This window comes from Halichoerus grypus, chromosome 10, assembly GCF_964656455.1.
Source record: "Halichoerus grypus chromosome 10, mHalGry1.hap1.1, whole genome shotgun sequence".
In the NCBI taxonomy this organism is placed as follows: domain Eukaryota; kingdom Metazoa; phylum Chordata; class Mammalia; order Carnivora; family Phocidae; genus Halichoerus; species Halichoerus grypus.
In genome coordinates this window covers 86956654-86968698 of record NC_135721.1, presented here as the reverse complement: position 1 = coordinate 86968698, position 12045 = coordinate 86956654, and the positions used below count along the sequence as shown (strand labels likewise).

The following is a 12045-nucleotide window of genomic DNA, read 5'->3' as shown; positions in this document are numbered from 1 at the left end:
TGCTCACTTTTAGAGACTGCTGATGTAGAGACCTACCATCTTAGTTCTTCACTTCTCTCCTTCTCTCTTTTAATCTCACTGTGTCTGGGCACTCCCCAGGGTGGTGTGGTGGGCAGGGAAGGGTAAAGTCCAGATCTTTTGAAGAGGAATGATTCTCTTACAGTTCATTGCTTATGAGCTCTGTAAAAATTTTTTTCACACCATAGACACCAACTGTTGACTTAAAAAAAAAAAAAAAAAACACCCATTGCAAACTCCACACCATGATGATTGCTGACATAGACTGCCTCCCTCCCACCCCTACCTCACATACCTCTGTTCTGACAAGTGGGGAAGCAGAATCCAGGGAAGCAGGAAACCAGGGAAGCAGAATCAGGACCACAACCCCTGTTCCTTGAGTCATTTCACTTCTCTTTCTAGGATTCCGTGGTGGACTACAACTTCTCAAAGGACCCCTCTAACCCATTTTGGCTTCTTTGTTGTCTAAAAGTTGTAAAATTCGGTGTCTGTGTATAAAGTTCTTTGCCTCCTCTGACCTGTTCCTATTAATCTGATTACTTGGAACCTAATTCTCAGAAGCTAAAGGGGAATTTTAAGGGTGTAGACATTGCTTTCCTTTCTTTTTGTTTCCCTTTTCTTCATTCTCCTGTTTTCCTTTTGTCTGACTAACTTGGAAGAAAATTATGTACATACCTTATTAGGTAGCTTTCTGTCCAGCTTTGTTGTAATTGTGGGTTCTTTCTTTCATCCAGAGGTGGGGCCCTTCTTGCCTGGCCTGCCACTTGTTTGCTAAACCCAGTGTATTCTAGCAAGTCATTTCTGTTTTATAAATTATACCTGAAAGTGTCCTGATTATTGCCAGCCTTGCCTATGATTGTTCTCAGAACTAAGCAGTGCTGAGTCTCTCTGTAAAAATCATAGGGTACATGAAACCACTGTCACTCCTCAGGATGGAAGCTTCCACAGAACTTCCATGTTCACCTCTTCAAGGAAAACATACCATTTTAAGCTTTCAAACTGATTGAATGAGAGATTCTTCGTGTTTTAGGTTTATTATAATGGGGGCTTTTTGTTTTATTTTGAATGTCTTTATATTCAACAGAGAAGTTCTGAAGCTAGGAATACCTGAAGGAATTAAATAATTTCTATTTAAAGCAAAGAAACCGGTTTCCCAATTGGCAAAACATAATGATTTTTATGACCAGCATTAGAAAAATGGTTGTGTTAGCTACTGTATATTTGTTATAAGCGATGTACTGGTAAAAGCCACTCACTTCTTTTTGCTCCTGTATAGAAAAGGCAAAAGATAGAAAATAAAAGATCTAACTTAATTTGCTTTGAAGTAGAAAGGCTATAGTAACACTGCTTGAATGAGATTCTCATATTTCTTACCTCAAGTTTCTGTGTTACATTGCTCATGAAGTCCTGGGGCTGGGGGAAGTGGTTTTGTTTATTTTCTGGTAGCTGGTTTTAAAAAAGAAAGACCTCCCAGGGGTGCAGGGCAGTGCTCGGGCCTGGTGCCCTGAACGCAAGCCTCATCATGGCAGTAGAGAAAGACCTCGGTACAAAAAGCCCTCGATCCTGAGTTCTTTGGCACGTAGGCGGTTGCTCTCTGTTGTCCTTCCTAGATTTGATTTTGAATAGGGTCCTCTTTTTCTCTTTTTTCAGGATTTAAAAAAAAGTACAAAGGCATTAAGCCAGCAAATGACAGGCAACGAGTGCATTGTACGGGGCAGTGTAGGTGTTTGAATTTAATAAAGATGCCTTGGCCGTTTAAGTTGTAATTTCTAAACAGACGGGAACTCAGTTCTTTTTATGACCCCCCACCCCCACCCATGGGAACTGGTGCATTTTTGTGCATTGAATTCTAAGAGCAGACAGTGTGGGGGAAAAAAACCAGTGAAATGTATGGAATAAGAGAGGAAGGTGAGCCAAAAGCTGATTCGGGACTATATTGAGAGTAGTGGTGATGTGGTACTCAGCCGAGAGAGGCCAGGTACCAAGTAATCCTCTCTATCCAGGGGTTCCACACATAAGACATTTCTGTACATTTCTCAGGAAATCATTTTAAATGTCTGCCTTCAGAATGAATGCTTGTGGTGGGGCTGGGGGTAGGGGGGGACCCAGAAGGAATACTGAAACTATAATAAATACCTACTTTTATACCCATTATATATATTTGCATCTAGTATCTCCAATAGCTTTATCCCAAACGTTCTTACTTAATAATCTCAGTATTTGATATTATTACCAAAGTTTGTGGTAATAATATCAGCTTCTTGTGTCTTAAGAAATTCAGTAGCTGTGTATTCTTCAGTGCTTTGTGGTCCAACATAGTAGCCACTAGCCACATGTGGCTATTTAAACTTAAATTAACTTCATTGAAATAAAATTGAGAACTAAGTTCCTCAGTTGTGCTAGTCACATTTCAGGTACTCAGTAGCAACCTGGGGCTCTTGGCTACTCTAGTGAATAGTACTGAGACCGAACATTTTCATCATCCCAGAGAATCTCTTGGACGGCGCCAGTCTAGAGGCTAACATTTTTCTTATTCGTGAGAAGAATTGGTTAATTTATGCTTCATACTGTGGAAGTAAGTGCTTTATTGACAGATGTCTGGGGCTGGATGGGACAAATGTTCTCTTCTGTGGGGTTATATAGGATAGCTGGGATTAGGAAGGGCCGTCAGCGTCAGTCTGGTGATGAGTGGCACCAGCCTCCCCGTTGATAGGATGCACGATTGGGTCTGGTTAGTGCTATAGGCATTAGAGGCAGAGTGGCCCTTCTGGCCGGGGGCTTGTTTCCTGGGTGACACTGGGCAAGTCACTTAACTCTTCTGAACCTGTTTTCTCATTTGTAAAGTAGGAGTGAAATATCTACTTCCCAGGTTTGTTTTGGGAATTATGTTAGATAACGGAAATGGAGCAAAGACTATCCGACACTCAGCACAGTTCAAGACACATAGTAAGCATGGGTGCCATAGCAGTTTCTTACATTCATAGTAATAATGCTGGCATTTCTTACCCTTGTTGATGTCTGTTTCTCTTTTTCCTGATATATGCTTCCTTTCCTTCTTTTTAATTATTTCTTACCTTTCTTTGCTCTACTTCTATTCTCCCTTATTCCTTTGTCTTCTTTTTCTTTGGCTTACCACGGGCCCTGTGTAATTCTGTTAGCGATATGCAAGGATAAAGAATTTCCTGTCCCTTGGTTGCTCTTTTAATACAGTGAAGAATGGGGAATAGTTGATATCAAAATGGAACCAAACCGTGTAAAGATTCACAGAAATACACCAACTTTGACCAATATTTATGAGGACGCTAGTACATAGGGGCCAAGGGGCAGTGTGGAAATCACTGGCCAGTAGAGCTCCCGTCATTAGCACCTACCTGTTACTGGTCAGCAGACTGTTGTGAGAGCTATAGGGGGAAGATCCCTGCTGATTACATATCTTCGCTCCTGTAGCAACAAAGGAGAGAGCGGGAAGCTAGAAGGCAGCAGGAACGTGAGCAGCGAAGGAGGGAACAAGAAGAGAAGAGGCGTCTGGAGGAACTGGAGAGAAGACGTAAAGAAGAAGAAGAGAGGAGGCGGGCAGAAGAAGAAAAGAGGAGAGTTGAAAGAGAACAGGTTAGTTCACAAAAGAATGTTCTACCCATGAATTTTTGAGGTTTGTTGCTTAGTAGAGTTGGGGGATTTGGGGCAAAAAGTACACACACGTGAGCGTATGCACAACCCATTCAGGACTTCAGAGGTTTCAAAATGCTGAAGCACAATTGGAAGCACAGCAACAAATTGAGTCTCATCTTTAAAAACTGATGGATAAATCTTTACATTTAGAAGCCTTGAAACCGGTCGAGTGGTCTCCAAATAGTGTGGTACCCAAAAGATTTCTGAAGATGTCTTCTTGGGTTTGGCTTAAATGCTTTGAACCCCAAATATCTGGATGATAATTAACCTTTTCTTTAGTGAAGTTAAAAACCAACCACAAGAGATGTTTGAAGTATCCAGCAGCTGAATATTGTAATAAACATATTTGCATATAATGCAGTGTATATCTCTGTAGCATTAGAAAAACTAATAACACTGTGGTTTTGTTTAGCCAAAAAAGATCATCCATGTTTTGATGATGCCAGCTATAGTTGTCTTTAGAAATCTCTGTTCCCTGAATCACCTGTGCAAATAAAACCTGACCGTGCTTTTGTGTCTGTGCCGTCCGTGTGAGCCCCTCAGAGCCTCTTCAGCTCTCCCATCTTTGAATTGATCATTCTTTGTTATGAGGTTTGGGTAAAAGAAAAAAAGATATGAATGGGGACCGATTTAAATAATACTTGGAATTCATACTTAAGATACTTATGAACAATGGTATTAACTTCCAAAGTTGATTATTCAGCCGCTGTCCTTGATACTAATCATATGCTTCAGGTTTTTTGCATGTTTACCAGTTCTTCCTAGGAATTTAAGTGATACTTTTTATTTGTTACCTTATTGACATTCTTGGCCAGTTGACCTTGGTGTGTGTTGGGGTTTTTGTTGTTGTTGTTTTGGTTTTTTTCCACATTGTAATTTTTACTTGGGGACTGCAAAGAGGTGTAAAATGAGCTTTTAAAAATTAAATGTCCTCGGGATAATTCTTGCAATTCAATGGTGAGAGGCAGGTATGAGAGTAATAATCTTTAATGTTCTAGGGGCAGTCATTAGCTTTTGTGTACAGCAAGTATTCTTCACCTCTTAAAAAAAATAGCATCAAAGTAGTTTCATTCTGCTTTCCTTATTCTTTTGCAAAATAGTCCCCGTGTTAACAGTGCTGTGAGAAATGTGTCATTTCTGCATTACGTGTGCATGTTTGTGTATATGTATAATTGTATCCTGTGTGCTCGTTATATGTTAGGACCTTTGTGATTTGGATAGATGTGAATTTCCTGGTTGTCCTTGTGTTTTGAAGGCAAAAACCCCCAACTGTGCTAATTTGATCTTTCAAGTTATGGTTCACTGTTGTCTAGTTCCAAGAAGAGATGAGTTGGGATTCAGATCCCTTTCTCAACCGTTGCAGGGGAAGGCCACACGTCACACTAGGGCAGTGCTTGGCATAGCATGTGCCATGGATGGTTAGACTTACAGGCATGGGGCTTGGAGCCCAGGTTGGAATCAGATTGACTTTTTTGGGCGAAATTTATTGTGTAAGATGAAGGTTTCTAAGGAAATACGTATGTCATGATTTGTGTTATCCACCATTCTCTCAACCAGAATTATTGCTGAACTAAAACTTCTGTCCAGCCCAGATTTATGGCTATTTTTAATTTTAAAGTGTGTGCCATAGTATAAGTGGATGGTCAGCATTAGACACTGTAAAGACATAATCTGAATTTCAGAATAAAATTTCTTATAGACCCTTTAGTCTACTCCCCTATGGAGTAGTTAGCTTTTTTCCCTGTTGAAAAGGAAGGAAACTTCTTTTGTTTGTATTTCAAAGTTGTTTCATGTCTGTGTCCTATTTGAACCTCACAAAAAGTCTTGGGAGAGTTGCAAAAGAATATTCTTGATATTCATTTCTCAAATGAGGAGACAGAAAATGGGAGGGCTTTCTAGAGGTCATAGGTAAAGGTTTCTTGATTTCCTAGTCTCTTAAATATGCATGCAATTTCAAGGTTGGATTTCTCCTCTTTACATATTTTGGGTGTGTTTACCTGTTTTCATTGTTGCAGAGACTTGTTTTCTTCCCCTTGAAAATAGGCTTCCCCCCATGGGCGCCTGGGTGGCTCAGTTGGTTAAGCAACTGCCTTCGGCTCAGGTCATGATCCTGGAGTCCCGGGATCGAGTCCCGCATTGGGCTTCCTGCTCAGCGGGGAGTCTGCTTCTCCCTCTGACCCTCCCCCCTCTCATGCTCTCTCTATCTCATTCTCTCAAATAAATAAATAAAATCTTAAAAAAAAAAAAAGAAAAGAAAATAGGCTTCCCCCAACCCCCCCACCTACCCTGCTCCCCGCAGACACACACACACTCTGTCATAGTCTCATCATGAAGAGCCTGGACTTGTTCATTTGTGAGAAATCACCTGAGTCTGGTGTCCATAGACCATGGCTTTCAGAATTAGTCATTCTGTGTACCTTCTTTGTCATAAGAGAAAACACAAATCCTGTTTGCTCTGTTTTAATATCAAACAGGTTTCGGTTTGGGGTTTTAAAAATTGGCAGTCCATGCTAGTTATAAATAATGACTAATAAGAACCCTCTGGGGCAATGTGAACCCTCTGGTTTATCTAATTAAACTCTTGATTTCTCTGGAGTCTACCATGCTTAAGAGGAAGGAATATCATGGTCCTTTGAAATCCTGTGTTTTTGTTTAACAGCTGTGTTCTAACAGAAAAATTTTCAGATACTTTTGTATATATCAGTGGAGTGTATATCATCATTTGTTAGACTCTTTAGATCTTGGCCAATTTGATGATCTTGGGGAAAATCCTTCACCATATGCTTTGTAATATATTCATCACTAAGTGAATTACCACTGAAGACCATTGGGGCAAATGGTTCTTGGTGCTCCATTCAGGTGGTTCTGATGCTTTCCTTTTGGATAAATTGATTGCTGGGTAATTTCTGTGTGACAGGAGTATATCAGGCGACAGCTAGAAGAGGAGCAGCGGCACTTGGAAATCCTTCAGCAGCAGCTGCTCCAGGAGCAGGCCATGTTACTGGTAACGCCCTGTATCTGTCTTGTTCCGTAGCATTAGGGCTCGTTTAGCTATCCCTCCCCTGAGCTTTGGGCAGAGCTGTGGTGATCACCAGACCATTTTGGTTAGTGCTGTGGACTGACAGGCTCAAATGGAGACGTCCTCTGTGGTCATGCTACTTTGGGCAACTTTTCGAGGTGGCTTCTATATATTTCCCTGTTAAAGAGTTAACTGTTCTCTTGGTAGATAGCAAGGTTTTGAATAGAACTTGGCATTCTGTGAACAAACTAGAATGCTAAGGGCTGAAGGCTCAAAGCACACACCATAGGATTTTTGTCTAGTATATTCTTACTTTTGAAACCACCAAAACCAACTTTTAATTGAATTCTTTCTCTGTCCAGTGATATGGTTAGCAACAAGCTGTCAGATTTTTCCACAGGTAATATGCTATTTAAAATCCCAGTCATTTTGCTCTGTTATCAAACAAGGGGGACAAAGGGCATTGTCTTTTTAAAAAGTCGAGAATGAATCCAGAGAAGAGGCGAGCTCTGCAGTGTCCCATAGATTTAGTGTTCTCCTGTCCCTCTCCAAGGAGTGCCGATGGCGGGAGATGGAGGAGCACCGGCAGGCAGAGAGGCTCCAGAGGCAGTTGCAACAAGAACAAGCATATCTCCTGTCTCTACAGCATGACCACAGGAGGCCGCACCCGCAGCAGCCCCAGCCACCGCAGCAGGAAAGGAGCAAGCCAAGCTTTCACGCTCCCGAGCCTAAACCCCACTACGAGCCCGCTGACAGAGCTCGAGAGGTATTTTCTTTCCTTCGTCGCTTAAACATTGATCCGGTGTCCACTGTTCCCTAGAAAGTAATAGAATGACGCTTAGGAACTGTGTAATATTAAGGCTAGAATGGAGCATAGAGACCAGTTATGAGCCACTCTCTTGGTTTCCTAGCTGAGAAATTGCGGTTCAGAGAAGTGAAAGGACACTTGCCCAAGGTCTCTTATCTGCTTAGTGGTTTTTCCATAGACGACTAGAGTGCCTCTGTTAACAAATTGCAGAGGAATTGAACACTAAACAGAGAGAAGATTGTATGGCAGAATCATTCTTACAATGTAAACAAAGGGAATGGTGGCCTGGTTAGCTATTTTTCCAAAACCACAATGAAAATAAAGTGTGGCTGTAGCCCCGTTTACTAACTTTTCAAAGACTGTGATTCGTTACTGTACTGGCACATTTGGGCTACCCAGAGCCTTACAGTAAGGATGTGGCAAAGCAGTAACTGTTTGGGGATACTAGGAATAGGGGGACCTGGGCAGCTTCTAGAGTGTGTTTAAACCTGGCCTATAGGTGGCATCCTTCTACCATGTCTCACCCTAATTCTAGGAACAAGTGTTCTGCTGATTCTGGAATGCCTTTATTTTTGGTAGAATAAAATGTGTTTTGGCTTCCTGATGATAATCTTTTAATCTGTTGTTAAGTTTGTTGTGACATTAATTTTTTTTTTCCTAGTTTGTCATCATGTACAATCTTAAGAATTCTTGCCAGGAGATTTTAAAGGCTTAATTTTTATCTTCATAAGTATTTCTTTATCTCAAATCGAATTTTAGCCCTATTTTATTTGTCCCCTCTCTTTTTAAGCCACCCCTCTCTTTCCTCGTAGTTGGAGAAAAGAGAAAATTTCTCTCTAGGGCCCTTCCACTTTCAGGCTTTCTTTGGGATCTCAGCTTTTCCCTACTAACACTGAGTTATGTCTTCTAATTCTCTGATGCAGGTGGAAGATAGATTTAGGAAAACTAACCACAGCTCCCCTGAAGCCCAGTCTAAGCAGACAGGCAGAGTATTGGAGCCACCAGTGCCTTCCAGATCAGAGTCTTTTTCCAATGGCAACTCCGAGTCTGTGCATCCTGCCCTGCAGAGACCAGCTGAGCCACAGGTAGCAACAGCCAGGTGGCTGTGGGCCGAGGAGACTCACACCATAGCTCACTAAGCCATGGGCCTGCTTGTAATGTTTACAGTTTGGTTTGTTACCACATTTAGAAAGAAAAGAGATTAGTAGGAGTGATTTTCAATTAACATACAGGCAATATACCCTCAGTTGATAGAGAAAAGGGGAGGGCTTTTTTGTTTTTTGTTTTTTAAGATTTTTGTTGTACTTACTAAGAATATCTAGACTCAGTGATTTCTTCTTTTAGTCTTTTTGTCTTCCCTATCTCAGATGTTCATAAACAAGTGCCTCCTTTCTCTAATACAAAAATTTTTCAGTTTAGGTTTTGGAAAGTTAGTATCATAAGTACATAGAGGGAGAACCAGAACCTTTTCTTAACCTTTGGTCCTCGGCTCCTGGCCGGTTCCATGAGTGGGCTTTAGAAAACCAATGTCTGCCCTGAAATTGCATGTATAATTTCTTGATTTTGTCCAACTGTGCATATTTTTCTGGGAAAAGGGGCTTTTATTAGATTCTCAAAAGGTTCAAGAGCCAAAAGAAAATACGCTCTAGTAGGTTAAGTGTGCATTCCCCTGAAGTAGGTCAGGGTAAAGGTTATGACCTTTCATTGGGTTGGCCAGAGCATTCTGCCTAGTCTAGGTGAGGGAGAACTTCCTCTGGGCTGAGTGCTGTGTGGTTAAAAGAGAACCCCCAGTACTATCCAGAGAAGGAAGGCAACAGCAGGGATTGCCCATGTTAAAGATCTGAATGATCCTTAAAACACAGATTCCCATTTTCTTACTGAAAAGTAAGTGACTTTTAGATATTTTGCTCCTTGAAGCTGTGTAATCCAGAATATTGGGAACAGGTTCTTAAGCCTGAGTTTACTTGTCACTGATGTTTGCAAATGTTAGGGGACAAAAGTTCATATTCTTGTGATAAAAGTAGTTGTGGTGTTCTGAAAAATCCAAGTGAGGATTTGAACATGCTTTACAATCAATAGTCCCAGTGTGGAGGAGTTGTTAAAAAAAAAAGAAGAACCAGACTAAACAAAGGGCATGTTTGTGGGGGTGGGGGTTATTGGGGGGCAAGGAGATACTTACATGGCGTCAGCAGTTTCTTGATTCACACGAGAGCTGACCCACAAGCCAGAGAGTGAGGAAAGCAGGACAGAGGGAAGGGGAAGAGGACTGGTAGAATAGATTTGACAACACTTGTATGAAGAGTCCAAGACTAAAATCTCTATTCTGAAAGTTAAACTATACCGCAAATTGAAAATTTTTATCTATTTGGCCACTAAAAGTTTAAGAAATAGGAATTCCTGAATTATGTAGGCTACTTCTATATTAATTAACTAATGTAGTGCCTAGAGATAGTCTCCTTTTTCCTCCTTCTACCTAAAGTTGCTTTGGGCTGAAACCTCTACTTACGAAAACATTCTTTGAGGAGACTAGGATTCTATTTTGAAGCCCATTTTTTATTATAGTTATAGATAATAGTTTCATTTTCAAATTTTTCCCCCTGAAATTTTTAAACATTTTAACACTCTGAGATGATTCCACTCTGAGATTTTTCCACCAATAAGTGGAATTTGTCACTCTCCTGGACGTCATAGAAATCATGACCTGGGACTTATTCTGAATCTTGCATTTGGAGAGGTAGAACCAGTTGTGATTTGGATTTTTAGTTTTCTTAAATGTGTTGAGATAATGGATAGCATAGCTAGAATTATGTAAATGGCAATCTTAAACACTTATTTTAAAATGATAAAATACAATAAAGAAAATACAGATTATTTCAGAGATTGCTTTACCAGCTTAAAAAGCAACCAGATTAACTCAGGTGACAAGTAGTTGTCCTGTTTCTTCAGTTGTCAGGTAGAAGGCATATACTCCAGTAGCAGTCAGTAGAGGGAATGATAGTACTGAATATTCCTAAAGAAACCAAAATTCCTTTTCTTCTAACTACTATGAACATGTATGGAGATCTCTAAGGTTTGAGTGTTTTAGGACCTGGGAGAAGAAAGAGGCAAAATCGTGGGTGTATTTGAAAAGTTGGCTGTTTTTAAGTTGTATTACCATAGTCTGCCAACACACAAGGGGTTTGTCTTTGCTCATAAATGTGTTGTTTTGTGATTATTTGGTCTGAAACCTTATGCTGCCAGGTGCCATGAGGATGGATAGCTAGGTCTGAATGTATGACAGTGTCTGTCTTGTGATTTTTCTTTCCTCACTCTCTCTCTCTGCCTGTCAACTCTGCTTTGACATGGATGTGCATGGAGCACGTTGTCCTCCCTTTTAGGACCGGAGGTCTACCAGGGTTTTTTTGTTTTGTTTTGTTTTGTTTCATTAATCTTCATGTTTACTGCTATCTATAATGTTAGTCTGGATATTAAAAGTTTTCTTTATAAATGTACATTTGGTTTTTTCTATATATTATGTTCCCCAGACTGCTTTTTCACTTAGAAGTGTAACTGTTCCACTGCTTGGCTTACCTAGGACTGTATTGCCCCTGTTTGCCTTTCCCCATTTCTTGGTTTGGATTTGGTATTGACCGGAAAAGCGTTTTATGCGGAACGCATTGAATGTTTTGTGTTTTGTTTTCTTGTAAGGTACAGTGGTCCCACCTGGCATCTCTCAAGAACAATGTTTCCCCTGTCTCGCGATCCCATTCCTTCAGTGACCCTTCTCCTCCCAAATTTGCACACCACCATCTTCGCTCTCAGGACCCATGTCCACCTTCCCGCAGTGAGGTGCTAAGTCAGAGTTCTGACTCTAAGTCGGAGGTACCTGACCCCACCCAAAAGGCTTGGTCTAGATCAGACAGTGACGAGGTGCCTCCAAGGGTAAGAAGCAGAAAGACAGATGTGTGCTGCTTTTTTCCTTTTTGTTATTTTTTTTTTAATTATTTATTTTAACTAAGGGTATGGTGACTTCACCAGAATGAAGGGGCAATGAAACTTCAAAGGAACTTTTTACAGTGGGGAAAGTTCCATAGTTACTCAGTTAAATTCAGCCAGCAGCCAGTTAGCTTTTTATGGTTGTCGTTAACTCTATACTTAAACACAAAGTAACAGAATAATATATGAGTATGTCTATAAAGAATATACTCCTAGAACAAAAAGAATCAAAATATATTTTAGCTGTTGTCTTAAACATTTATACAAAAGCTACAAATTATTTTGCAATATTAATGAATATCAAAATTTTCAGAAAAGGTTCTTTTAAGAAAAATTTTACATTAAAATTCCAAAAAAATGATTTTTTTTTTTTTTTAAATTGAGGGATTTTTGGTTTCCTTTTCAATTTTTTGTTGTGTTTTGGTAATTACTTAATGGTGAAATTAAACAAAAGGCACATTTTCATTTCGTTTATTTTTCCTCCACTTGGAATTTGCTTCCTCTGAATATTTTCTTGCTTCCTACCAGTCTTTGTTTCCTACTGATCCATTTGTAG

The 12045-nt window shown here is 40.2% G+C and overlaps 1 protein-coding gene across 50 annotated transcripts in view; it reads left to right on the top strand.

The window, feature by feature from the left end:
- Positions 1-12045, top strand: part of MAP4K4 (mitogen-activated protein kinase kinase kinase kinase 4) — a 191025-nt gene that overhangs the window by 147411 nt on the left and 31569 nt on the right. For 7 of the 50 annotated variants that reach the window (XM_078056773.1, XM_078056746.1, XM_078056744.1 and 4 more), the window contains exons 13-16: positions 3466-3627; positions 6605-6691; positions 7353-7472; positions 11202-11435. In XM_078056773.1, coding sequence (XP_077912899.1) covers positions 3466-3627; positions 6605-6691; positions 7353-7472; positions 11202-11435 — 603 coding nt within the window. Of the gene's footprint in view, positions 1-3465; positions 3628-6604; positions 6692-7259; positions 7473-8437; positions 8600-11201; positions 11436-12045 lie in introns of all 50 variants that reach the window. The other 43 variants (XM_078056769.1, XM_078056737.1, XM_078056768.1 and 40 more) reach the window with 11 other exon arrangements.